The sequence below is a fragment of the Cuculus canorus genome, chromosome 18 (genome assembly GCF_017976375.1).
Source record: "Cuculus canorus isolate bCucCan1 chromosome 18, bCucCan1.pri, whole genome shotgun sequence".
NCBI lineage: Eukaryota > Metazoa > Chordata > Aves > Cuculiformes > Cuculidae > Cuculus > Cuculus canorus.
Genome location: NC_071418.1, coordinates 10,210,053 through 10,237,001, shown reverse-complemented (window position 1 = coordinate 10,237,001; position 26,949 = coordinate 10,210,053). Strand labels below are relative to the sequence as shown.

The 26,949-nt window shown below is 47.9% G+C and overlaps 1 protein-coding gene across 3 annotated transcripts; it reads right to left on the bottom strand.

Annotated features, from left to right (window-relative positions):
* Positions 1 to 970: 970 nt before the first annotated feature.
* On the bottom strand, positions 971 to 26,877 carry CFAP52 (cilia and flagella associated protein 52). Of its 3 annotated transcripts, XM_009562614.2 has the most exons (14): positions 26,804 to 26,877; positions 25,048 to 25,247; positions 23,753 to 23,889; positions 22,449 to 22,577; positions 20,702 to 20,801; positions 19,903 to 20,019; positions 11,517 to 11,617; positions 10,227 to 10,397; positions 7,755 to 7,903; positions 6,893 to 7,035; positions 3,836 to 3,987; positions 3,107 to 3,209; positions 2,824 to 2,935; positions 971 to 1,464 (listed from the first exon to the last, which is right to left on the bottom strand). In XM_009562614.2, exons 1-14 carry the CDS (start codon positions 26,856 to 26,858, stop codon positions 1,289 to 1,291), a joined length of 1,845 nt encoding a protein of 614 aa, XP_009560909.2. In that variant the 5' UTR covers positions 26,859 to 26,877; the 3' UTR covers positions 971 to 1,288. The 3 variants fall into 3 exon arrangements, with proteins under 3 accessions (XP_009560909.2, XP_053939278.1, XP_053939279.1); XM_054083303.1 differs by lacking the exon at positions 22,449 to 22,577; XM_054083304.1 differs by lacking the exons at positions 971 to 1,464; positions 2,824 to 2,935; positions 3,107 to 3,209 and having other exon boundaries at positions 3,855 to 6,074.
* Between the last annotated feature and the right edge of the window lie 72 nt (positions 26,878 to 26,949).

The following is a 26,949-nucleotide window of genomic DNA, read 5'->3' as shown; positions in this document are numbered from 1 at the left end:
GTGTTTATTGCTGCGTAGCAGCAAGTCTTGATTCTGAAGGAAAAGAAGACATGACTGAATTTGCTCATTCAAGCCTCCATTCATAAGAGCAGAGAGAGTTCAATCAGAAGGAATACGAGTTGCATAGTGTTTGATGGACAACGTAAATGTGCAGATACCCTCTGAGCCTGTCTAAAAGGGTTTGTGCTAAGAGAAGTGAACATTTTCAGTGGCACATAAAGGATTATAAGCAATCCTGCCTTTAAATTACGCTCTCCCACTACCTACCATACCAGCTAATACATCAACCCAGGTGTGACTGTGTAGGTGACTCTGCCTCTAAATCATCATCTTGATGATGATGGTTGAACTTGATGATCTCAGAGGTCTTTTCCAACCTTAATGATTCCATGATCTCAGTTAATTAAAACATCTGTAAGCCCTAACATTACAGAATACAACGGCTTGCTACCGTTTTAGTTTATGCCAGAACTCTCACTGGGCTTCAATGCCCCCAAAAGAAATATTTCCTTCACTCACCTTGCTCCCCAGGCTGGCTGCCTGCACTGGTCTGCAAATAAAGAGTATCTTGAGAGCTGTTGGGTTTAATACCAGGCATGATAGTGGTACTCATTTTCAGACTAAATACATATTTAATGCAAATTTGGAGCCTGTTAGAAAAATTAGGCCAATGATGAGGGATTTGAATGTGCCTAGCTGGAAACATCCAGGCATTTTTAGAAATGACTGCACTCTCACTCTTGAAAATCAGGCCCCTGAAGAGAGTTTTACATTGGACACCTCAAATGAAGAAGCCTCAACCGTCCTTGTATTGCTTTGAGAACATTTATTGAAAAGTTTGACTCAAAAGAGTTTCCCAGTTAAAGGCCTGAGATGGAGCTGAGGGCTTTTTCTTTAACCAGGACCAAATTAAAATGAACACAGGAGAATGGATTCAAACAAGAATTTATTAATGAAAGGAAGGGACAGAAGGGGTGGGGAAGTGAAAGGAAAAACCTATGAAAGCAACAGAAAGCCCACAAATGAGCAGACACACGAGTAGGACTACGACTCTCAGAAGTGATGAATCCTTTCACTCCAATCTACAAGGAACAGCAAACTCCTACCTATCCCGACAAAATCAATGCTAGAAGGGATATGGGAAGCTTCTGGTAAATGCATACCAGGGAGTGTAAGAATAGTATCTCTTCTAGTAGAACAAATGCTTTAAAACAACTCTAGTGGTAAGAGAAAACTATCAACAGGACTGGCCATGGCAGGGGGAGCCCAGCAGCCCCTGTGCCAGCTGTTAGTATGAGCCTGGGTACTTCCAAACCAGGATGGCACCATCTGCGCTCACACTCACAATGTACTTCTTCCCAGGGCAGATCTTGAGACGGGTGATGATGCCGCTGTGGCCCACTCCAACGTGAGTCACCGCACCCTCGATGTAGTCCCACAGCTTCACCAGATGCTCATCACCACCTGCGCCAGGCACAAAGGAAGAACAAACAATTACACAGGTTTCTGCTGCTTTTTGTGCCCAGATCACAGGCAGAAGAATGCTTTGGCATTCATCTGATATAGGAGGGGTGGGATACACAGTCTAGAGCATCATGGCAAAAACTACAGCTCCATGTACTTCTTGTGCTGAGAATTCCAGAACTGGACGCAGGACTCCTGGTGGGCTCTCACCAGAGCAGAGCAAACGGGCAGAATCCTCTCCCTCACCCTGGTCCCACTGCTTTGGATGCAGCCCAGGACACGGTTGGTTTCTGGGCTGTGAGCGCATTTTGCCAGCTCATGTTGAGCTTCACATACACCAGCACCCCAAGGCCTCCTCCTCAGGGCTGCTCTCAACCCATTCTCCACTCAGCCTGTGATTGTCCTTGGGATTGCCAAAAAATCTAAAAGAAATGGTGTTGACACCAAATCTGTGCTTTTAACTATAGTTGATGCACATGACACCATGGCTCATCTATGCTAGTGCTCGGCTCCCAGAAGAGATGTCACAGTGGTGGGGAACAGGTGACCCTGAGGCTGGATGGAGCCTGAAGTCATTCATACTTGTAAGCTGACAGAGGCTGCCAGGCTTCTGGAGTAGGGAGCTTGAACAAATCATTCAAGTGCACAGTGAACATCACCAAACTAAAGGAGCAGGGCAAGAGGAAACCCCAGAGGAAGCCATGAAGATGATGCAAGGCTGGAGAACCTCCCATACTAGGACAGGCTGAGAGAGCTGGGGTTGTTCAGTCTGGAGAAGAGAAGGCTCCAGGGAGACCTTAGAGCAGCTTCCAGTACTGAAAGAGGCTCCAGGAAAACTGGGGAGGGGCTCTTGATCAGGGAGTGCAGGGACAGGACAAGGGGCATGGTGTTAAGCTGAAGGAGGGGAGATTGAGATGAGATCGTAGCAAGAAATGTTTTCCTGTGAGGGTGGGGAGGCCCTGGCCTGGGTTTCCCAGAGCGGTGGTGGCTGCCCCATCCCTGGAGGTGTTCAAGGCTGGGTTGGATGGGGCTTTGAGCTCCCTCATCCAGTGGAATGTGTCCCTATCCATGGCAGGGGGTGGAATTGGATGGGCATCAAGGTCTCTTTCAACCCAAAGCATTCCATGATTCTGTGATTCTTCCCCTGGAGACATCTGAACCTTTCCTTCACCTTTAAATTATATCTTGCAAGTCTGAACCACAGCCTTTATCTCAGTAGTCTTCAACGATTTGTTTCACTTCCCCTTCAGCTGACCCCTTCTTTTAGCTTTTCCTTCCTTTACCAAGATCCTTGGTTCATTGCCTTGCTTTTCCTGGTCTTATATGAACTCCTTTTTCCCAGTTTCACCCCCCACTCACCTGTGACAAAGCTTGCCCCATCTGATGTGATGTCCATCCCGTTAATGGAACCCGAAGCACATCCTTGCACACCTCTGATTTCAGAGCCATCGAGCACTTCCCAGTACACAATCTAGAGAACAGAGCAGAGAGGAGAGCTCAGATGTGCACCAACAACACACAGATGTCAGCGCTGCTCTGTAACACAAGATTCCTGGGGAGGTACGGCAGTTTCATCACATAACAAGACCCAGACTTTGTGTTTTGGAATTACTGCCAACATAACTCCTGCAGTGTGGCTTACCTTTCTGTCCGTCCCACAGGTGATTATCTGGTACTCTTCGGGGTGGTAGCACACATATTTGATAGACCCGCTGGCTTGGATGTATCGCTTTCTTTCCAAGTGCCTGCAAAACATGCCCAAAGCAAGAGAGAACAATAGTGTCACAAACTGAACTGTGCCTGCCTGGACTGTCTCTCCCTGTGCTACACATTGGATCACTCTTTTTACTTGGATATTTTCACATATTGGTCTGAGTTCAGGGTCTCCTAAAGCCTGTTTGGGTCACCAGTCCTTTTCCCCGTCACAACTGCCTTGTAGACTTCTGAGCTGCTGTCACATGAAATGGAATTTTTAGATCTGGAATGCTTTCCAGGTGCTATTCACTATGCAAAACTGTCCTTAGCCTTCCCACAATGAAGAAAGCCTGCAGATCTACAACAGCTCGACAAGAGTCACAGTGCTGGAAGAGGAGAGCTAGTGGGAAACTTTGGAAATCATCCACTGCCCCCCTTGGCCAAGAAGGATCCAAGTCAACAGAACAGAGACAAATGGTCACCTAAACTTTTCTGAAGAATTTCCAGCATTGGAGGCTCTCCAGTCCCTGACTTGACTGCTCATTTTAGTAATTTTTATTTCCTAATTTCTTTTTCCCTTCTTCCTTGCTATGTGATGTCCCAAACAAGGCACAGTGACCCAAGACACATGAGCAGCACTTTAAAGGCCTTGTAATACTTATCTATGTCTCCTTACGCAATATCCCAGATCACGCAGGTCCCGTCAAGGCCGGCTGTGATAAACTCTTGGTCATTCTTCTTGATCTTAATGCAAGACACAGCAGATCTGTGTGCGTTCAGAATCTCCCCCAGTTTTTGACTCTTCTCATGGATGTCCCAAACCTTCACCTGAAAATCAGCAACAGACATTTGTTCTGGTCTCAACCTGGTCCCAGCTGAGCTCAGGAGGATGCCTACGGTTTTCCTGAGCTCCATGTTTCTCTTATAACACATACAGGAACTGATTTGGAATTGAATTTCAAGGGATCATCTCTATTTTCCTGTGGGTTATTCATGCAGATGACTCATAACACTGAACTGAGTTCTTGAGCATGTAACCCACTTGGTTCAGGAACTTCTGACCATTAACCCCAGACCTTCTTTTTGCCAAGTTCCCACTCTCCTATGCTTCAGTTTACTCGTCTCTCTCTCAGGAAAAAGCATCTTGTCCATGATGTATTTCCAGTAGTTCTTTAAAGACTGAAGACCAAGGCTTAAAGCTGTCTACTATGAGAAAGTTGGGGTTGTTCAGCCTGGAGAACAGGGGAGATCTTAGAGCAGCTTGCAGTACTGAAAGGGGCTCCAGGAAAGCTGGGGAGGGGCTCTTGATCAGGGAGTGCAGGGACAGGATGAGCAGGAATGGTTTTGAGCTGAGAGGGAAGATTGAGATGACATCTTGGGAAGAAATGTTCTCCTGTGAGGGTGGGGAGGCCCTGGTCCAGGTTGCCCAGAGAAGTCGTGTCTGCCCCATCCCTGGAGGTGTTCAAGGCCAGGTTGGATGGGGCTTGGAGCAACCTGATCCAGTGGGAGGTGCCCCTGCCCATGGCAGGAGTTGGAGCTGGATGGGCTTTAAGGTCCCTTCCAAAACAAACCATTCCAGCATTCTGTGATTCTATCTGTGCTACCTATAATGCCAGCAAGTAAATACAAACCAGCTCTTTAAATCTTTGATGTGAATTATGTGCTTGCAAACACCTCTTTCCCCGGTGGTGGTAATAGCAAAAATCTTAATTCTTCCAGTACCTGATCTTTCACACCTGGCATTTTCTCTCCCACTAGTGCCCAACTTCATGATATCAATTTGCTTTTACATTTTGCCAGGGTCAAAACCGAGTGACAATTTAGAAAGGCAGATGCTGACATCCAAAGTAGAAGTGCTGACCTTCACATCTTCAGGTCCAGTGCTGCGTTACTGATGGGATCTGGGTGCCCCATTCTCACTTGCTCAATGATCAGAGCATCTGGATCCCTTTAGCAACCCTGAAAGTCACATCTTTCCGATGGCTGATTCTGACAGAACCCTTAGCATTCCAGAACACCTTTCTCGTGCTGTGAATGAACACTGCATGCGGTTCCTGCAGTTCTCATTTGCACGTAACCAACCTCTAGCTTCAGTTCTGTTGCACCTTCTTTTTCATTTCAGAGATCAACTACCCAGAGCCGGTGGCATTCCGTGTGTGCTGATATAGAATTGAAGTCCTCATCTTCTCCATCCTCTAGAGTTAACCACCCAAAGTTGCTCTTTTGTTAGCAACTGGTTGAAATGGCTCATCATCTCTAATGTCTTTACGTAGCGAGACAAGGCAGCGCTGCTGCTGCTCTATGGGAGAACCGAGGAGCAGACAGATTCAGAAAGATGGTTCAACGATTAGGACATAGGCCTGGGATTGGGAAGAACTAAGTTTGATTCCTCACTCTTCAGGACTTCACAAATAATCTCCCACTGAACACTTGAGATTGGAGTATGCAAACAAAGCATAGAGCAGTTAAATCAGACAGGAATGCATGCACAATTAAATGTCTGGTTCCAAGTACTTGCCAGACTGCATAGAAGAAGCCTAAAGCAAAGCAAGAAACTGAGCATGAGCCTTCCAAGTCTAATTATTTACTTTAAATATAAATAAACTCCCTGTGTTTAAATTATTTAAACATTAGAACAGCATCACAAATCTTAAGAGGAGCAGCTGAGGGACCTGGGGCTGTTTAGTCTGGAGAAGAGGAGGCTGAGGGGAGATCTCATCGCTCTCTGCAGCTCCCAGAAAGGAGGTTTTGGTGAGGTGGGTGTTGGTCTCTTCTCCTAAGTGATAAGCGATGAGAGGGAATGGCCTCAAGTTGTGCCAGGCGAGGTTCAGACTGGATATTGGGAAAAATTTCTTCACTGAAAGGCTTCTCAGGCACCAGCAGAGGCTGCCCAGGGAGGTGGTGGAGTCCCCATCCTAGGAGTTTAAAAGATGGACAGATGAGGTGTTCCGCGATATGGTTCAAAAGTGGTCAGGTATGATTGGACTTCGATGACCTCAGAGGTCTTTTCCAAACAAACAATTCTACGATTCTGTGATTTTATAGACCAAAAAGGGCCACTGTTTTATGAGGTGCATGGACTCGCCAAAGTACACACTGCTTGTTTGGTATGGTTGGAAAAACATTGTCAGACTGCACAGGTCTGATGTCTACAACATGTTTTTTCATTTTTATTGTTAATTGTATTGGAATGTTTCCATAATTGTACTAGAAACTGAGTTATTATTAAAGTCTTTTTCTAACTGTTTCACCTAAACCAGACAGTATCATCCCAGGAAATCAGGGAGTGGCCCCATAGATGCTACAGCGATAGAAGGGGAACTCTGCTATTTCATGGATTCACACAGGTCAGTTTGGACAGGAGCAGGACTTCCAAAGCAATGACAACAAGAAAATCTGTGCCAGAGCACAGTCAGACGCAGGCTTGCAAGTGATGGCTAATGCAGATAACCCAAGTATAGGGGAGAGACACATGAACAAAAGGATTAAGAGCACATTCTGCATTAGAACGATTTCCAGTAGTGCCATGCCAGAAGGAATTGGGGCATTGTTTTACGTGATGCCCTCTGAGAGCAAGAGATTTGCATATCTCAAGAGCTAATATTTTTCAATAGCAGTTCTTTGCTCAAGCGGGAGCTAAGAATAGCTGCCTTTCTGACTAAGTGGCTACAGACACCTCGCAGCCCTGGTGAGGAGAGCACAAAGTGGCTCCAGGTCTTTTAGCAGTAATTACCTGCCCTTCGCCTCCTCCACTAATGATCCGTTTGCCATCACTGGTGGCAGCAATCGCTGTCACTCCCAAGCGATGGGCATCATTAATCATATACATGAGCCGGCCAGAACGTGCGGTGAAGGAGCGGATTCCGTCATCCCAAGCTGATGAATATAAAGAAACGGATTACCCAGACACAGACTTTCCTCCTATTATTGTCTCTCTTCCCCTGTTTAAGTCCCTTTAAAAGGCCCACCCCATTAGATCACCCAGATACACGTGAAAGCCACTGCTCTGTAGATGAGCCAACAGACCTCCAGCCCCAAATAAAGTAATGAAATTTAATTCCTTTTTGTCTCTAGCCGCGGGTAAATTGGTTTGGTAACACTTGGGGGACCATACTGCTGCTCCGGGACTGCAGTAGCTCCTATGCAGGCAATGTGCATAAGGTGAGGGGTAGGAAGTGTAGGAACTAGGGTTGGAAAAGGGTATCTTTAAGGTCCCTTCCAACCCAAACCATTCTATGATTTTATGCTAAAGGCACTTACATACATAACAGGTTAATCTGTCACATACAAGGTTAATATTTTAGAATTAGGTCCTTGGAATTAGACTGAGCTGAGTTCTGAATTGCTGGAATTCACATGCAAAGTGAGGTCTCAGACCCTGCCTTCCACAGACTCTGGAATTACAGCACCGGGATACCAGGAGTCGTGAGCAAAGTTCATCAGACCAGCTGGCAGCAGAGGCCTTTGTGCCAAGCGATGAACTGAATTTAAACCCATTCCCAAATTCATCCTCTCTTCATTCTAACATACTGGTGATTATCACATCTGGCAACACTTGAGGACTGGAGTCAGCCGGGGTCTGGATGGGGCGTTACCTGAAATGATGCTGTTGCCGTCACTCAGGATGTCTATGGCATGGCAGGTGCTGTTGTGGACAACGATCCGCAGGAGCTCCTTGTGCTCCGGGGTGTGCCACACGCGGATATCATTCTTGGAGCAGGTAGCAAACAAGTCAGAAATACCCCTGGAGAACTCAGAGAGGAGAGATAAGGAGGAGGGGCACTCAGAAAACGGTACTTTCTTTGTCAGTTCCTAAATCATCCTTTGAAGCGCAGCTGTTCCTAACCTGCTTCTGCACCTTCCCAAAGGGATCTCCATGGTTAAGACAAAGGCTTTTTGTGTAGGATCACCTTTCTCACACAGAATTCCCCTGGTTTGGTTTCTATTTAAAGACACATTTGAAGGAATGGTTGAAGTGAAACTAAAAGAACTCTTTCTTTTAGTTGGACTTGAGGATCTTAAAGGTCTTTTCCAACCTTAATGATTCCACAGTTCTACGATACTGAAGCTGTGACATTGATTTCCCATATTCAATTCCTAAACAACTTCACGTGTTGTATGTTAAGAGACACGAGAGCGGGCAGCAAGGTGCTGACTGCCCGCATTTAACATCAGGGACTGACAGCAGCCTCATATTGTAAAGATGTCATTTTTCATCTTGCTTTCTGGATGATTCCTATTCAACATTGCTGAAGGCAACAGAAACAATGGCGAAAGCCTGTTCGTAATACACTTGTTATACGTGTTTGAATAAAAAGAGACTTGCAGCATTTCAAAAGCTATGGGACTCAGTGCTTTGAAATAAGCTCTAAACCACGCATCCTAGGGATAGGGCAGAAAGGGAACTCTCGAAAGGTACTCAGGCTTTTGTTCAACAACCCCATCAACACCTGGGAAGATGAACCAGGACAGAGAAAGCTGGCACAACAAAAGCATGGCCCTTTTCAAGCGCAGCTGGCACAGGTCCTTTATAAAGCAGGAGAACATCAGCGACTCAAGTATTCTGGAATAAGCCAGAACAGGGAAATGAAGCCTGTATTTCCCAATGAGCGATATGCTCTGTTCAAGAACAGTTAACAGAAAAACAGTTCAAACCTACCTGCAAGGGCATAGTCCTGCAGCCCTTACAATTAGCACTAAATTGGGCTCATCTAAATACCTGCGATGCAGAGTTGCCACTCAGGTATATTAGCACCAGATTGCACTAAAGCTCCAAATGATTTTCTCATTAGATTGGAAGGAAGTAGATTTTTCAGGCTGGTAACAAGCAGGGAGGAGGGCTTGTGCATTCGCCTGCACCTTGATAAGATTTGAGCCTTTGTGCTGTGTCAAGAGGCGATGCAATGACAACACACCAAAAACCTTTCCTTGGGATCCAACTCCCATTCTCTATTTGGAGAGGAAACAACTGATCCATTGTGGATTTTTTTTTTAAATGGAGTCTCACATCCTACTATGCTGAGAGAGGGAAGTTTTGCTGTCTGTTTGCAATTAGAAAAATAGACAGAATGCACACCAGTATAGCCAGCCTCTCTCATCACAAGCCTAGAATTTAATATAACATGCCTTATTATAGAATCATAATGGAATGGGTTGGGTTGGAAAGGACATTAAAGCCCATCCAGTTACAGTTCCAGCCTTCTGCCATGGGCAGGGGACACCTCCCACGGGATCAGGTTGCTCCAAGCTCCATCCAACCTGGCCTTGAACACCTCCAGGGATGGGGCAGCCACCGCTGCTCTGGGCAACCTGGGCCAGGGCCTCCCCACCCTCACAGCAAAACATTTCTTCCTAAGATCTCACCTCAATCTCTGTTCTTTCAGCTGAAAACCATTCCCCCTCATCTTCTCCCTGCACTCCCTGATCAAGAGCCCCTCCCCAGCTTTCCTGGAGCCCCTTTCAGCACTGGAAGCTGCTCCAAGGTCCCCCTGGAGCCTTCTCTTCTCCAGACTGAACAACCCCAACTCTCTCAGCCTGTTGTCAAACATGAAATCGTAGGTGAGGCGGAGAGCCCCAAGCAGCCTCTTTGAACAGCTCTGTTAGCCAGGCAGCACCTGATGTTACAGGAGGGCAGAAAAGCAGACACCTCCAGCAGCTCTGGCTGCAGCAGGGTACACAACAGCAGCCTCTCAGGACACATGCTGCCAGCAGACTGAGGCACCCAGTTCCCACAGCACCAACCCCAGGAGAAAAGGGAGAGGTTGCCATCACTCCCATTCCTCAAACGTAAATCACTCCAGTCTTTTTCTTTAGAGTTCTTCCCATAGATCACTGATTTTTCCAGTTTTCAAACTGAACTGCTGCCTCTGCTCTCGAGCACCCACTTGCCATCACCTTTGCATTTCCCTGGCAGGTGACAGCGTTGCCTGGATAAATCATCCCATAAGCTTTGGGTCCTTGCTAGTTAAAGTGTTTAGACAAGTATTGACCTCACTGACAGTTTACTCAAACTGGCACCAACCCAAATTTGGGCACCAGCCCAAATCATCCCAGCTAGTTATACTTACAAAGGGAAAACAATATCCTGGACGGCCTCGTTATGACAGGTGGTGATCAGCTCCTCTTTAAACTCATCCACATTAATACGATAGATCTGGCACTCATTTGTCCCTACAAAGAACTGGCGATCCTGATGTCCACAAGTCAGAGAAGTGACAGCACCTTGAATGCTGATTTTCCTGTTAAGAAAAAGCAGATGTTAGGCCTGACAGAGATCTCCAGGTACTTCTTTTCCAGTGTCCCTTTTCCCCTGACTCCACAGAGTCTTGACTTCCCCTGCTTCCCCAAAAAACTTCATACTAGGCTGTGACATCAACATGGTCTGTGGAGACCTTAGAGCAGCTTCCAGTACTGAAAAGGGCTCCAGAAAACCTGTGAGGGGCTCTTGACCAGGGAGTGCAGGGACAGGACAAGGGCAAATAGTTTTAAGCTGAAGGAGGGGAGATTGAGATGAGATCATTGGAAGAAATGTTTTGCTGTGAGGGTGGGGACGCCCTGGCCCAGGTTGCCCAGAGCAGTGGTGGCTGCCCCATCCCTGGAGGTGTTCAAGGCCAGGTTGGATGGGGCTTGGAGCCATAAAGGCAATATTCTGGAGACTTAGTTTTCTGGACCAGGGACTAAGGTCACAGCACCTTTGCTGATACCCTTACTCAAGTGCATTTAAATATCCCACATTCAAGAATATTTCCAGACAGTTCAGGTCTTTTGGGAATAGTTTAAACTATACACAGCTCGGCCTGCAGAACACTCAAGCTGGCTATTCAAACAATGCTAAATGGAAAGCTGCAAGCCCAGCTTTCAAGTCACATATGGTGAAATGACGCCTGCAGCTTTTGATTCTGAGTGCAGAAAAAAGTCTTGCGCATCCCCCAGCACTTCCAGACATGTGCCTATAAAATTAGCAGAGCCCTCTTTTGCAACCCCGTGGCCTCCAGCAAATTCTGGTTTAGGTGGCAAATGCTGCTCTTTCTCAGCTGGCATAAATTAGCATAATTTTCCTGACTTCCACAGACCTGTCTCACTTTGCATCGATTTAGGTCTGACTCCTAATGCCCAAAAGGAAACAATGGCTGCTTATACAAATGGGGCACAGGGCAATTCACTGCTGTGCAAATGAAAGCAGCAATTTTCAGTTTGCTTCAACATTGCTGGACCCACACCGTCTATTTTGACTGCAGGATTTAAAACCTGAGACTGATTTGGATTATGCATTTAGGTAGAAATGATTGGTCTTATACTGTGGCCCTTTGGGGGGAATGTCACCTCTATCCTCCTGATCTTCCTATCTACAGACTCACTTCATCACTCTGTAGTTTGAGGTTTTAAGGAGAGCTACAATCCCTTCTCCGGTGCCGACTATTAAATCTCCTGTCGTCAGCAAAAGCAAAGCTGTGACTCCCTAGGAGAAAACAGGATTAAAACACAATTGGATAGAAGCAGTCTCTTTATTGCTGCAGCCATGCTGAGCAGCACAGAGGAGTCTCTATCATTCTCTGACGGTGCTCACAAAGATACGGCTTTACCAGTGTTTCTTGACTGACCAAGGCTAAAGAGTGCCTCTAGAGGGAGAAAAAGGGTTATTAATTGCAGGAATATATGAACTAATACAGTATGAGGAGCAAGGAAACGCAGATCTTTTGGAGCACCTCCAGAGGAGAACATGAAGATGATGTGAGGGCTGGAGCACCTCCTGTACAAGGACAGTCTGAGAGAGTTGGGGCCTGGAGAAGAGAAGGCTCCAAGGAGACCTTAGAGCAGCTTCCAGTACTTAAAGGGGCTCCAGGAAAGCTGGGGAGGGGCTCTTGATCAGGGAGTGCAGGGAGAGGATGAGAGGGGATGGTTTTAAGCTGAAATAAGGGAGATTGAGATTTTAAGAAGACATGTTTTGCTGTAAGGGTGGGGAGGCCCTGGCCCAGGTTGCCCAGAGCAGTGGTGGCTGCCCCATCCCTGGAGGTGTTCAAGGCCAGGTTGGATGGGGCTTGGAGCAACCTCATCCAGTGGGAGGTGTCCCTGCCCATGGCAGGGGGCTGGACCTGGATGGGCTTTGAGGTCCCTTCCTACCCAAACCATTCCATGATTCTATAATTCTACAAAACAGCATCATCATGGATCCTTCAGGGCAGCTGGGACCACATTTAAGCCTAGACATCGTTACCTCAGCAAGCAACATACACATTTTATAGTTGTGCCTCCACATTGCCTTCCACTGGTCTCCATCTACCAGACATGAAAACAACAGAGGACAAAACTCAGCCTAAGCACCCTCTCCTACAGATCCTCTGTGCCCCAGGCCTCTCTCCCTGTCTGGAAGATGCAAGGCCATCTCCCACCTGTCAGTAAGAAAACGCATCTGTCACAGAAAGGCTCTGGAAATTAGTCAGCATCGTGGGTTTCTGCTTTTTACTAAGATGAGTATATCCACAGGAGGCAGTCAGTAGAAAAAGGAGGAATGGTTTTCAGTGGATAAAGTACCAGAGTACAGTAAAACAACACCACCAACAAACAGACAAATAAACAGAAATAGCCCTCAGCCTTGCCACAGAATTCCAAGTTTAAGAGAAGTCAGTCTATGCTTCAGTCCTGCTACCTGGGAAGCAATTTTAGTCTTCCGTATAAAAGACGTCAGATTCATTCTTGAAAATCTCTGAGACTCCAAGACAGGCTGACAGATGGGTGGAATGACTTCTCTGGGGTTAAATCCTGATATCCTTACTCAGAAAAGTATGCGTCTGTCACAATGCAAGCTCTGCTCAGTACAAGAAACATTGATGGGCTGGAGCACATCTGGAGAAGGGAACAGAGCTGGGGAAGGAGCTGGAGCATCGGGGTTGTCGGAGGGCTGAGGGATCTGAGGTTATTTAGCCTGGAGAAGAAGAGGCTGAGGGGAGACCTGGTTGCTCTCTGCAGCTCCTGAAAGGTTGTGGTGAGGTGGGTGCTGGGCTCTTCTCCCAAATAACAAGGGGTAGGACGAGAGGAAACGGCCTCAGGTTGTGCCAGGGGAGGTTTAGATTGAATACCAGAAAAAAATTCTTTACTGACAGAGTGGTGAAGCCCTGGCAGAGGCTGCCCAGGGCAGTGGGGGAGTCTCCATCCCTGGCAGGGTACAAAAAATATGTAGACATGGCACTTCAGGACATGGTTTAGCAAGCACAGTGGGAGTGGGCTGACGGTTGGAGTGGATGAGCTGACAGGTCTTTTCCAATCTTCATGATTGGATGTTATTCGATAAGCGTGCACAAGAGACACTTCCACGCTCACCAAGAGGCCAGAAGCGCATTGCTGTTGGTTGTTCCCACTCAGACAGACCAGCTAGCAGCACCTTCTGTGACTTGTAAGGACTCTCTTGACCTTAACATTTCAAGTTGCAATACAGACTCCAGCAACATCTGCCACCACCCAGATTAACCAGCAGCATCACCAGCTGTTGTGAGTGCACCAGCACTTGCACAATATTCAGGTTTTTTACCTTGACAGCTGAACTCACAGCCATTATGTGAAAACAACAATTTCTGTTTGGTGGAGTTTTTTCAAGGAAAAAAAGCCCCACCCCTAGTATTTATTGTGAAAGTGTGAAGAAGTGAATTCTCAAAGAAAAAGAATTCTGCATTTATTCTTTAGCAAGAAATCCCTGCCATGTGTTTGGGCTGTCATTTCTGAACAAACAGAGGTGTCAGCACTTCATGATCAAGTTGGATGTCTAAGCAGCACCACCCAGCATTCTGGTTCTTTTCAAGCATTAATCTGGCCTAACCCCAGTAAATTTTCAGGATTAAATACTTAAAGAGTGTTTAAAAGAGTGAATACCAGAAAGTGTTGATTTTCTGTGTGGAAAGAACGGAAGCTCTAAGGAAAATGAGAGCGGAGTGAAGAAAGAAGAGAAAATTGAACTGACATCTGAGCTATTCAGACCCAGAAAGGATGTTACAAAAGCCATGGACAAGGTCTGATGAGTTTGGAAGATTTACTTTAGTACAGTTTTCCAACCAAATAGAAGAAAACTGTTGTTTTTAAAGTCCTCTATGGTGTATATCAGCATAAGAAGGACATGGAGCTATTGGAGCAAGTCCAGAAGAGGCCACACAGATGATCCGAGGGCTGGAGCACCTCCTGTACAAGGACAGGCTGAGAGAGTTGAGGTTGTTCAGCCTGGAGAAGAGAAGGCTGCGTGGAGGTCTTAGAGCTGCTTCCAATCCTGAAAGGGACTGCAGGAAAGCTGTGGAGGGGCTTTTTACAAGAGCATGGAGGGATGAGACAAGAAGCAATAGCTTTAAATTGGAAGGAGGAAGATTTAGATTAGACATTAGGAAGAAATTTTTCATGATGAAGGTGTGAAGGCCCTGGCCCAGGTTGCCCAGAGCAGTGGTGGCTACTCCATCCCTGGAGGTGTTCAAGGCCAGCTTGGACGGGGCTTGGAGCCCCTGATCCAGTGGGAGGTGTCCCTGCCCATGGCAGGGGATTGGAACGGGATGGGCTTTAAGTTCCACTCCAAGCCATTCTATGATTCCATGACCCTATAGCACCATACATGTAACTGCACATTCCAGTGCCGGCATTCCTGGCAGTCTTGCACCTACCTACACATCGGTTTAACTTTAGGATCAAATACATATATATCGAAGAAAGAAAAGTGAAAAAAATGTTCCTGATCTGTATCTTATCCACACTGGATTTCCTCCCGTGTCAGTCTCCAGCAGTAGCACATGCACAGGCTCCTGTCCCACCAAGGCTGATGGCTGTGACAAACACAGCCTCCAGAGAGGGTTTATCCCGTGCTATCACAACACCACCAGGCAGGAAGCCAAGTTCCATGCAAATATCCTTAGCAAAAGCAGGAGAACAAAGGGATTCTTTTGGATTAGAAATACGATCCACAAGCAGAACTGTTTCTGAACGGTATTTTAAAGATTTCCTATGAGGTGTTGGCAGCTGTTTGCGAGTCCCCTGTTACCCCAGGCTGATCTCTCGATCTCACGGTTTGCAGGTTTTGCTGTAAAAGGCTTCCACCTCAAATGCCTTTGGGTTTACCTTCAGGCTGGCATTCGGAATCAAACCCATGCGTACATCATTTACCAGATTACAGCTCCCTGCTACTTGCTCATAAATCTAAGTCCTCACAGCGCTGCTGAGACTGCTTTGATTTTTATGAGGAATCCTCTTCAGTTCTTCAGTCTGAGAGGGTAGCAAGCAGCTATTATTAAGACAGAAAAAATGACCCTTAAGTGGCCAGGACTCGTTGCCAGGCTCTCAAAAATCACCAGGGTTTGATTTCAACCTCTTTGAACCACCACGAGTAAAGAGCTTTATCAGCTGCACTTGTTACTCGTGGAGTCAAGCAGCTCACATTAGCGCCAAGATGAATTGTCTATTTTCAATACTGCCAGTCTTCTCGTAGATGAAATGCAGAGTCTAGCGTAGGAGGTTAAAAATATCACCATTCATTATTTACTTCTCACAGAAAGAAATCACTGCTTTGAAGTGTGTTTATAAATAAAAACAGCAGCCAAAGCAAAGCTTCAGCCTGGCCTTGCCTTCCCCTGCAGGGATGCTCACTCCTTGGCCCTTTCTAATCTCCTGCAAAGCTCTTCTGTGAACTCTCCCAGGGCATCTCCTTTAAATACATTGCTTTTTACAATGCAAATCACTCCAACTATTCCTGTAAATGCATTTGCACTCACATATCTGAATGTCTGTCCTAGAGCTCCCCAAGCCCGCCACAGGGATAAAAATTAATTTTGCTGTTTTATTCCAGCATTTACAGACATTACAGGAATGCACTCGATTCCACATAGATGGAAAACAAGTTGCTTTATCAGTTTTTATTCTGCCACTCCTCTTCAAAACAGAAACAAAGAAATCTTCAGATCCTGTCTGTACCGTAAACACATTCTTATATATCTAAAGGCAACATTCCTCTAAGGTTGGCCAAACTTATTTTCCGTAAACATCTCCTCACCCAAGCAGTATCCAAACTCTTTCTTTCAAGCCATGTTCATCGAAGGGTGGTGGTGGGTTCCAGGTTTAGAGTTTCGTTGTAGGCACTGGCTCATAATTCCCTGGTGAACAAGGTTGTCAGAGATAAAGGATAATGTTTGTCCATGAACACGCATCTTTTCAGAAATGATGAAAATGGTTCCACAGGGAGAGAGGCCGGGCCATTCCCACCACTGGAGGCTGTACAGGCAAACCCCTGCCACTGAGCATGGTGATGCCTGGTTGGGAAATGCAGTGCGGGGACCCTCATCTCTCCAGCCCTGCAGAGTAAAGCTGCTGTTTAGCTTGTTTCCAAAGCGAGCTGTGCTACTTCAGGGAGTGTAGGAATAGGACAAAGGGGAATGGTTTTCAGATGAAAGAGGAGAGATTGAGATAAGATCTTAGGAAGAAATGTTCTCCTGTGAGGGTGAGGAGGGCCTGGTCCAGGTTCTCCAGAGCAGTGGTGGCTGCCCCATCCCTGGAGGTGTTCAAGGCCAGGTTAGATGGGGCTCAGAGCAACCTGATCCAGTGGGAGGTGTCCCTGCCCATGGCAGGGGTTGGAACTGGATGGGCTTTAAGCTTCCTTTCAACTCAAACCATTCCATGAGTCTGATTAATGTCTACCAGCTCAGGTTTCATCCAGAAGGCTGGCAAGCAGCTCAGATGGGATAGAGTTCTGGATCATCTCTTCTCCCTAGCACCTTGTTGGTCCCTTGCATAGTCCAAGGTCCTGTTTTTCTTCAGCTTCTCACTACCAGAAGCTATGTCAGCTGAAGCTTGCAATGCTTCAAAGTCTTTGCCACAAACTTAACTCCCTATGGATTTGCCTTATGACAAGCCCCTCACAGGAAGGACTGGACCACAGTCTGGCTTCGACCCTCTGCTTTTCTTTAAGAGGCCCCAGGCCCTCTTTCAGCCCCCAAATTGCACAGCACCCTACTAACAACCCTATCTGACCACTTGCTGCCTTAGCACTGGTCTCAGAAGTATGCACTTTGTGAGGTTTTGTTCCAGTGTGAGGGAGCGCAGGTGGTTTCGGACAGGTTCTCTACGCAAGGTACATGCAATGCCAGATGGAGAAGGACTCAATGAATGCAAGCATTTAAAAGGGGAGGTGATAATCAATCATGAAGACCTCAGCATGAGCAACAGCAGAGATGGGCCAGAGTTTGGGTCCTGTGTGGGTGCAGAACCCTGGATGATGATGGAAGACAACAGTGTACAGCACCAGGACACCCACAAGAGCTCTACTGTACCTTCAGCAACCTTACCATTTCTACCAGGAAAACAAAATATGCACATCCCTGTCACTTAACATGTACACAGGATTAAATTACTTACATTCCTACAATGCAGGTAGGGGGAGTCTCCACCCCTGCAGGGGCTCAACAAACCTGTGGCCGTGACACATGCAGACGTGGTTTAGCAGGCATGGTGGGGTTGGGCTGATGGTTGGACTGGATGAGCTTAGAGGTCTTTTCCAAACTCAATGATTCTATAATTCTATAATCGCTGCATGAGGGAAGGCAAAGAGTGTCAGGAGGCTGACCCAGGCCCCAGTACAATGCAGAGGCACCAAGATATGAGCCACCTACTGCACTGAGCCGTCACTACACTTAACAATCACCCATGGCATCTTCCTCCTCTGGAAAAATGAGCAACAACTTCTCCAACCTTCTGGAATAGATAAACATTGAATGATGTTTACTCCAAAGAACTCAGTGGCTCCAGGTTATCTCAGAAATATGGGTCTGCGTGTGTAACACAACAAACATTGTGTTTTGAACAGTCACGTGTATGGTCTGTGTGTGTGAATGTGTTGGTACAAGCAAAGTTCAGGACCTTAAGAGAAACAAGCCCAGAGCTGGGGGTTTAATGCTAAATTTTCCTTACAGCTCTTGCTAGCCTTGGCTTTGCTCTCTAAGATCTGCTGCTTTGTAGGACGACTTCCCATGGCAGCTCTAACATCCCTTCAGTATTTCCACCTGCAGGATTGCCCCTGCTGCACACTGATTCTCATAGTTGCTAAGAGAATTGCAAAATACATTCAGCCTTATGTGAGAAAGGGAGCGTTTGCATTCCTTAGCTATCACTCCCTCTACTGGGTGTAAACTGAGAAGCTACAAGAAGTCTTTTATAGCAACAAATAAAGAGAAATCAAGAACAAGTGTACATAATTTACCATCACAGCTCCCCACATCAGAATTCTTGTACAATGAAAGGCCAAGAGCTCCTTATTCAGGAGACACTTCTGTCAGAGGATTCTCATCCCAAGATACATGAGACCAAATTATAGACAAAAAAAAAGCTAAGTTAAAAGAACTTCAGGGTTATGAAGTCAAGTACTCAGAAAATAAAAAGCAATAGAATCAACGGAGTGCATCCACCATGGCACGACCAGATGGGTGAGGAGGGGATTGTCCCACTCTGCTCCGCACCGAGGTGGTCCCACCTTGAGCACTGGGGGCAGTTCTGGCCAACACAGGATAAAAAGGATCTAAAGCTGCTGGAGAGTGTCCAGAGGAGGGCACGGAGTTGGAGAAGAGTTTAGAGAGGAAACTGTGAGAAAAGGCTGAAGTCACTGGCTCTGTTCAGCCTGGAGAAGAGGAGACTGAGGGGAGACCTCACCACAGGCTGCAACTTCCTCACCAGAGGAGGAGGAGGAGCAGGTGCTGAGCTCTTTTCTCTGGTGACCAGTGACAGGACCCGAGGGAAAGGCAGGAAGATGCCAGGGGAGGCTTAGGTTGGACATCAAGAAAAGGTTCTTCACCCAGAGGATGGTGGAGCACTGGAACAGCTCCCAGGGCAGCAGTCACAGCCTGACAATATTCCAGAAGCAATTGGTCAATGCCCTCAGCCTCATGGTGTGAATGTTGGAGTGTCCTGTACAGGGACAGGAGCCGGACTCCATGATGTTTGTGGGTCCCATCCATCTCAGGACAGTCTCCAATTCAATGATTCAAAGTACCCTGTGCAACCTCATTTTGCCTCAGCTGTGCATAAGTTTATTACAACAGACTCTGCAATCACATTATCTACACTATCTTTTCCAGGAACCTCTCTGCCTTATTAGCGGCAGACTGGGAATTACAGGACAACCTCCTGAAGGAAAAGGGAAAGAATGGTTTGGGGAACAAACACAGAAACATCTGGGGGATTAGTTCCAGGGTTTTTAAGAGCAAGTCTATGCTTTTGACATTTTTCCAAAGTACTGTTCCTGTGGCAAACAGTGGCATTGCAAAATTTTAGCTCAGGCAATGTAACAAATCTGTAAAATCTGAGTATAGGAGCTTACAGCTTACAGTAAGTGTGAGAAAGCGTCTCAAATAAGCACTTCTACGAGTCTTCCTAGGAATGTCCTCTGTCTCACTTCAGCTGACATCTCCCTAAACAAACAGCTCAGGAACTACTCCATTTTTATGCTTATTTTTCACGCTTGATGACTTCTACTTTATTTAGTGTAAGTGAGTCTGTAGGATGCCACAGGAGATTCAGGTAAAACCCAGATTCTGAGCCCAATGAAACCAAACAAAGCTGAGGTAATGGTCTCAGGCTTCAGGATCAAGATGGAAACGCTCACAGGAACTACGAGAACAGAAAATGGGTTTGTCTGGGAATCAGCAGTGCAGTGCTTCTCCTGGAGGTTGCCCTGCTTTCAGTCACTGACAAAGAGGAGGATATGGAAGAAAATCAAGTCATGAAGCTGCTACTCACAGAGCTAAAAGTCTTCTTCTCGGGCCCATAGCTAGTCATCACCTTGGTGTTTGTATTTACTTGCAGGATATCACCACTTGTTGTGCCAACATAAAAATAACTGTCGTCATCCGCTATCTGTAGGAAAGCACAGAAAGAGATCATGGTCCAGAGAGTGAGACACTTGTCCTGAGCCCAGCCCTGGGCTGCAGAAAGAGCTTTGTGTCAGTGCATAGCCAGGACTTAACCTGAGGGGATGCAGACAATGTTTTAGAATCACAGAATCATGGAATGGTTTGGGTTGGAAGGGACCTCAAAGCCCAACCATCCCCACCCTCTGCCATGGGCAGGGACACCTCCCACTGGATCAGGGGCTCCAAGCCCCATCCAACCTGGCCTGGAACACCTTCAGGGCAGCCACCACTTCTCTGGGCAACCAGGGCCAGGGCCTCCACACCCTCACAGCAAAACATTTCTTCCTAAGATCTCATCTAATATTTTCATGCTGCCACAGACAAAGATCTGTAACTGCTGAATGCAAGAAATTTTCTAACCATCTCTAGATAATACTTTGAACAGAAGTGGCATTCACTAGGTGCTAGAGCCTCTGACTGAAATACAACCTTCAGAAGCATTCAAAAGTCTCTTTTCCCAGGATAAAGAAACTGTGGAAGATCATCTGTCATGGCCAACACTTAGTAACTGCGCAGCCATTCTGCAGCTGTGATGGGCATTTTGAGCAACACAGTAGAAGCTCGTGCATTATCTCTGTTCTGTTGAGAGTTTCTCCCTCAGCCAAATCATTCTGGGTGAAACCTACCTTCACACAGGTGAACACTCTCCTGAGCCGCCCTGTCCAGCACTCCGTTAGATGGATTTTCCTATTTACTGAATCCAGTTCCCACACTCGCATGGTCCCACTATAAGAAAGAACAATGGGATCGAATCCATATATGCAGAAACATCCAAGCTCAATCAATCACCTTGGGGTAAATTAAAAAGCCTTTACAGGACTACATTATTCTGAAATTTTAATAAAGAGGGAAAAGAAATATATCGGAGAGGCCAGAAGTGAGTTTCTGTCTTTTTGACCATGAGCCAGCAGTGCCCTGGCAGCCAAAAGGGCAAACGTGTCCTGGGTGCATCCAGCACGGCATCGCCAGCCGCGCAAGGAGGGGATTGTCCCGCTCTGCTCCACACTGGGGTGGTCCCACCTTGAGCACTGAGGGCAGTTCTGGGCAACACAGGATAAAAAGGATCTAAAGCTATTGGAGAGTGCCCAGAGGAGGGCACGGAGTTGGAGAAGGGTTTAGAGGAAAAGCCGTATATGAGGAGTGGCTGTTCAGTGGGTCTGTTCAGCCTGGAGGAGACTGAGGGGAGACCTCACTGCAGTTACAGCTTCCTCACAACGGGAGGAAGAGGATCAGGCACTGAGCTCTTCTCTCTGGTGACCAACGACAGGACCCAAGGGAATGGCAGGAAGATGCCAGGGGATGGTTAGGTTGGTCATTAGGAAAAGGTTCTTCCTCCACAGGGTGGTGGAGCACTGGAACAGCTCCCAGAGAAGCAGTCATGGTGCCAAGGCTGATGATATTCCAGCAGCATTTGGCCAACGCCCTCAGCCCCATGGTGTGACTGTCGGGATATCCTGTGCAGGGATGGGAGTTGGATTCAGTGATCCTTGGGGGTCCTTTCCAACTCAGGACAGTCTGTAGTTCAGTGATTCATTCTATGATCCTATGAAGTTTTTCCAGGTAAATAAAAAATCCTAAAGGTTCAGCAAAAGCATGGATGAGCATTAGGGAGGAGGATGCAACAACCTTGACACTTCATTACCCAGAGACACGCATGGTGGGAATCTTAGTTCCTAGAGTAGGAAACGAACCATATGGAACACTTCCAGCCGTATTTAATTGACAAGAGAGGAGCCAAAACATCTTTAGAGTCACCCTTACATTTTATGCACTGTTAGAATTGCAAAGAGCAGCACTCATGAGCAGAACTGCAGCCAAGAGCATCTAAAGTCTCCTCTGACCTTAAGGGAGGTGCAGGTCCTCAGCACATTTAAATGTCAGGGTAGATAAATGGGGGCTGCCTCAAATTCAGGCAAAATGTGACTTTTTATACCAACTTTTGTTACAAAACAGTGACCTATTGTACACCGTATCTGGTGAGGACAAGAGATGATCCAATGACCTGCAAGATATCGTTGTTTCTACATTAATTAACCATTGTTCAGAGCCACTCTCTGACTGCTTTTCTTGTGTAAACACTGGCAACTAAATATTTTAAACACCGCACAGGGAATGCTGAGTACAAAATCCTTCTCTCAGGAACAGGAGTGACACATGCGGGTCCCTGTGTTCTGCTCTGAAAACATATTGTTATGTGTAGAACAAGCAGAAATGCCTTAAAGGGACAAGAGACAGATATTCCTGGGTCCATTCAGAGCAAAAAGGAGCACACGGTTGCCTAATTTTCCTTGCATTTAGAGTAAAGGCTCATTGTAAAAGGAAATAGGACTACGGGTTCTTTCCCTCATTTCTTTCATCTAAATAAAACCTTACTTTCCAGCAGTAACAAAGATCTCATCTCTGCAGCTGGAGCCCATCACAACGGTCGCATTCCCTGCATTGCGTGCTGAGGCAGGGCTCAGGCAGAAAGTCTCTTGCTTACTCACGTGCCACACAACCACCCTGCAGGAGAAAGAGGGCTTTAAATACCTAAAACCAAACCACTTTAAAACAGAAGCAACAGAAAACCTATTTTCCTGCAGCTTGTTCACACCAGGATACACAACAAAAGTAATTTTGTAGAGATTTTACCCAAGAGAAGCCTTATCACAAAGGTGTTGCAGTTTACATCCCCTGCTCCTAACACAACGGGCTGTGGATTTGATGGGGCTTTGAGCCCCCTCATCCAGTGGGAGGTATTCCTGCCCATGGCAAGGGGTGGAGCTGGATGGGCTTTAAGGTCCCTTCCATCCCAAACCACGCCATGATTTTGTTTGGCTCATTCCTTCTGTTGAGCAAGACTCAAATCATAAACCACTCGTAGAATCTCATTTAAAAGAACTTTTTATCCAATTTTTCCTGTGTGTCAAAGCAGCCTTTCAGTGAAATTCCTGCTTCTCCAGGGCAGTGCATGGAGCCAACTTACTGTTCAGGCTACCTACAGCTCCTGGGTGACTACACCAGCTTCAGAATTAGCTGCTCCCTTCATCCTTCCCCACCCAGCTCTGCGTGTGCCACCCACCCAGCTTCCCATGGGACAGAGCTGGATCATTGTGGAGAGACAGCAACAGAAGTGAGAGTTGGGCTGCCAGGAGAGGGAGGAGCCCACACCCCCCAACGCCCTTCAATGCCCCACGACTGTTTGGGGCCTCTCGCTATAAGAAAGACATTGAGGTCCTGGAGTGCGTCCAGAGAAGAGCAACAAAACTGGTGAAGGGGCTGGAGAACAAGTCTTACGAGGAGCAGTTGAAGGAACTGGGGTTGTTTAGCCTGGAGGAGGCTGAGGGGAGACCTTCTTGCTCTCTACACCTACCTAAAAGGAGGTTGCAGAGAAGTGGGTGTTGGTCTCTTCTCCCACATGATAGGTGATAGGACAAGAGGAAATGGCCTCAAGTTGTGCCAGGGCAGGTGGATTGGACATTAGGAAAAATTTCTTCACCAAAAGGGTTCTCAAGCACTGGCAGAGGCTGCCTAGGGAGGTGGTGGAGTCCCCATCCCTGGAGGTGTTTAAAAGGCAGGCGGATGAGGTGCTTGGGGAGCTGATTTAGTGGTGGACAGGTACAATTGGAGCTGATGATCTCTAAGGTCTTTTCCAACCTAATGATTCTATGACTCTATGGAACCACAGCACTCCTCACCTGCCATCATCTTGGCCTCCAAGGGATACGAGGTAAAGGCTGCTCGGAGAAAATGATAGTGCTTCAATTCTCCCCTTGTGCAGTGACAGCCGGGCAAGTAACTTCTTCTGCTGGAAGTCCCATAGGATGATGTCTGCCTGAGGAGCAAAGCGGAAAGAGTCAGAGCCAGAGCACTAGACAGAGCCTGCTGGAGGGGATGGAACAGTTTCCTTGCCAGGGAAGTTGTTAGGAAGGGCCCAGCTTGGTGTCAGCTTCCACAGAAACAAAACCACTTTGGATTAGGTGCTGGAAGCGGCATTATTCCAGATTGTAGGTTGAGCAGCTCTGCTCCATTTCAGAATCAGAATTTACCCTAAGACAATGAGAATTTGACTGACTATGTTAAAACACTGAAAACACTGATACTGGGTTCTCACAGGTGTTTCATGGTCATTTCAAATAGGCAAAAATGAAACGATAAAGAAACTCAGAGGTCTAAAAGTGCAGACAGGGCCATGTCAAGGGCTTTGAAAGCCCTAAGCAGCTCTGGAACTCAAGTTTATTAATTAATGTCTAATGAGTTTATTAATTAATGTCTAACGAGATTTAGGCTGCCTCATGCCCATAACAATTTGGGCTGGAGCACCTCCTGTACAAGGACAGTCTGAGAGAGTTGGGGTTGTTCAATCTGGAGAAGAGAAGGCTGCGAGGAGACCTTAGAGCAGCTTCAGTACTGAAAGGGGCACCAGCTGGGGAGGGGCTCTTGATCTGGGAGTGCAAGGATAGGATGACAGGGAATGGTTTTAAGCTGAAAGAAGAGAGATTGAGATCTCGGAGATCTTGGGAAGAAATGTTTTGCTGTGGGGGTGGGGAGGCCCTGGCCCAGGTTGCCCAGAGCAGTGGTGGCTGCCCCATCCCTGGAGGGTTCAAGGCCAGGTTGGGTGGGGCTTTGTGCCCCTGATCCAGTGGGAGGTGTCCCTGCCCATGGCAGCGGGGGGGTGGGACTGGATGGGCTTTGAGGTCCCTTCCAACCCAAACCACTCCATGATTCTATGATTCTATGAAAAAGACCAGACCTAAGGAATCCCTCAATCTAGTCAACCTGATCCTGGGGGGAACACTTAATGTTTTACAGAAACGTAAAAACTCATCCAACAATGAAGCAGCCACAATTCCTGTTCCCTGCAGCATCCCCCCACCGCTGGCATTTGTCTTCCTACAGAAGGAAACATAAATGAATGGTGTTCCCACTGCTGGGAAGCAAACTCCCATTCCTTTGGTCATCATCCTGCAGTTACAAAATGAGCATTGCTTACCTTGCAGTTCATTAAAGCAGCTTCTCCAGAGGCCACGTACTGCCCATCCCTGGAGACGCTGAGGCAGGAGACGTTATTCATGTGGCCACGTAAGAAAGTCTGCTTCTGGCTGCCCAGCTCTTGAACAACCACTGCGCATCCCAGTGGATAGAGAATGTGCTTCTCATCGGGGTGGCAGCACAGGCCAGAGCAGATATGTCCTACAGAACAGAGAAATTGCCGCTGGCTTGGAATGGTGCAAAGATGCTGGAAATCCTGCCTGACACACATAGCCCTGACCTCTCCCCAGCACCTCCATACGTGTCACATTCCCTGAGCGGAAATCCCTTCTTCCCAAAGTTTATCTCACATGGAGAGCAAACGCAAGGGCTTTCCAAGCAGAACAACACTGTGGAAAACTCTTGGGTCACCAAGAGTGGTAAACATTTTGGACCATGCCGTGCTTCCTACAGCTCCCAGGAGATCCAAGCCCCCCAGAGGCCTGGAGACCACTGCACCCATAGCTCCATGACCTGCCTCAAACCACCTGCAGAGCCATGCGTTCCTGAGAAGGTGGGCGGCTGTGGAAGCCCTTATGTCCACCCTTACCTTGGTCACAGGGTGGTTTAGGATAGTACAAGAGATGGCTTGGGATGGTTTACACAACCCAAAGGGGGTTATTTTGAATTTCAACTCTTCTCATTCCAGTAAGCCGGGTATTTGGGGAAAAAACTAACCATCCCGCAGCTTGGTCAAACTGTTTCTGTTCCCAGCTTCATATTCATCTCCTGGGATGCTGCGCTGGGCGCAAGGAGGGGGCAGTAGGGACCCTGCACAGCCCAGCAACATGGCTCCTGTGAGACCCACAGCTGCCCCACAGCTCACCTCACTGTGCCCTGCCCTCCCCTCAGCAGGCCTGCAAGTGGCTGTGCCCCACAGCTGCCCCACGGAGCCCCAAAACCCCAGGTTGTGCCTCACGTTGCCCCATAACCCCGATGCCCCATCGCCCCAGTGCCCCCCCTGTGCCCCACACACCCCAGGCCGTGCCCGACAGTGCCTCAGATCCATCCCAAGCCTCCCCCAATTCCTCACGCCCCTCCCCCCTGTGACAAATACCCCCCCATTTCTCCCATAGTGCCCCTCACCCCCTGATGCCTTTCCCCACCCCAGTGCCCCTCCTGGTGCCCCACACCTCCCCATGCCCCCCTTGGTGCCCTACACCCCCCCATATGCCCCCGTGCCCCACAGCCCCCATGGCCCCCAATGGACCCCAGTACCTCAGGCCTCTCACGCCCATGCCAGCCCTCCTGTGCCCTATATCCCCCATTCCTCCCCCGCCCCGTGCCCCATGGCACCCCTGTATCTAACCCCAGTGCCCCCCCAGTGACCCCCTTTGACCCTCGCCCCCCCATACCCCTCCCAGTGCCCTCTATTCCCCGGTCACCATCTTCTGGTGCCTCATACCCCCACAGGCCTCCCCTGTACCCCTCCTAATGCCCCATCTCCCCTTGTCCCCATACCCCCCGTCCCCCCAAGGGCCACACGCCCCCCCCCCCGCCTCATATCCCCCCCGTGTCTCGCCCTGGTTCCCCATTGCCCCCTGGTTTCTATCCCCCTTGTCCCCATCCCCCTGTGCCCACCCCCCCCGTGTCCCCCCTTATCCCCAAACTCCCCTCCCCGGTGCCCCATTGCCCCACACCCCCTGTGCCCCCCGGTGTCCCCCCGGTGCCCCACGCCCTCCCCGTGCCCCACACCCCCAGTGTGTGTCTCCCCACACCATTGTAGCCGATGGCCGCCAGCAGCTCGATGTCACCCACGGTCGCTGCCGCCATCTCCCCAACGGCCACAGCGGCGCCATGGCAACAGGGACAGGGCCCGGCAGGGCCTGCTGGGAGGGTCAGGCTGGGCTGCCCAGGGAAGGCT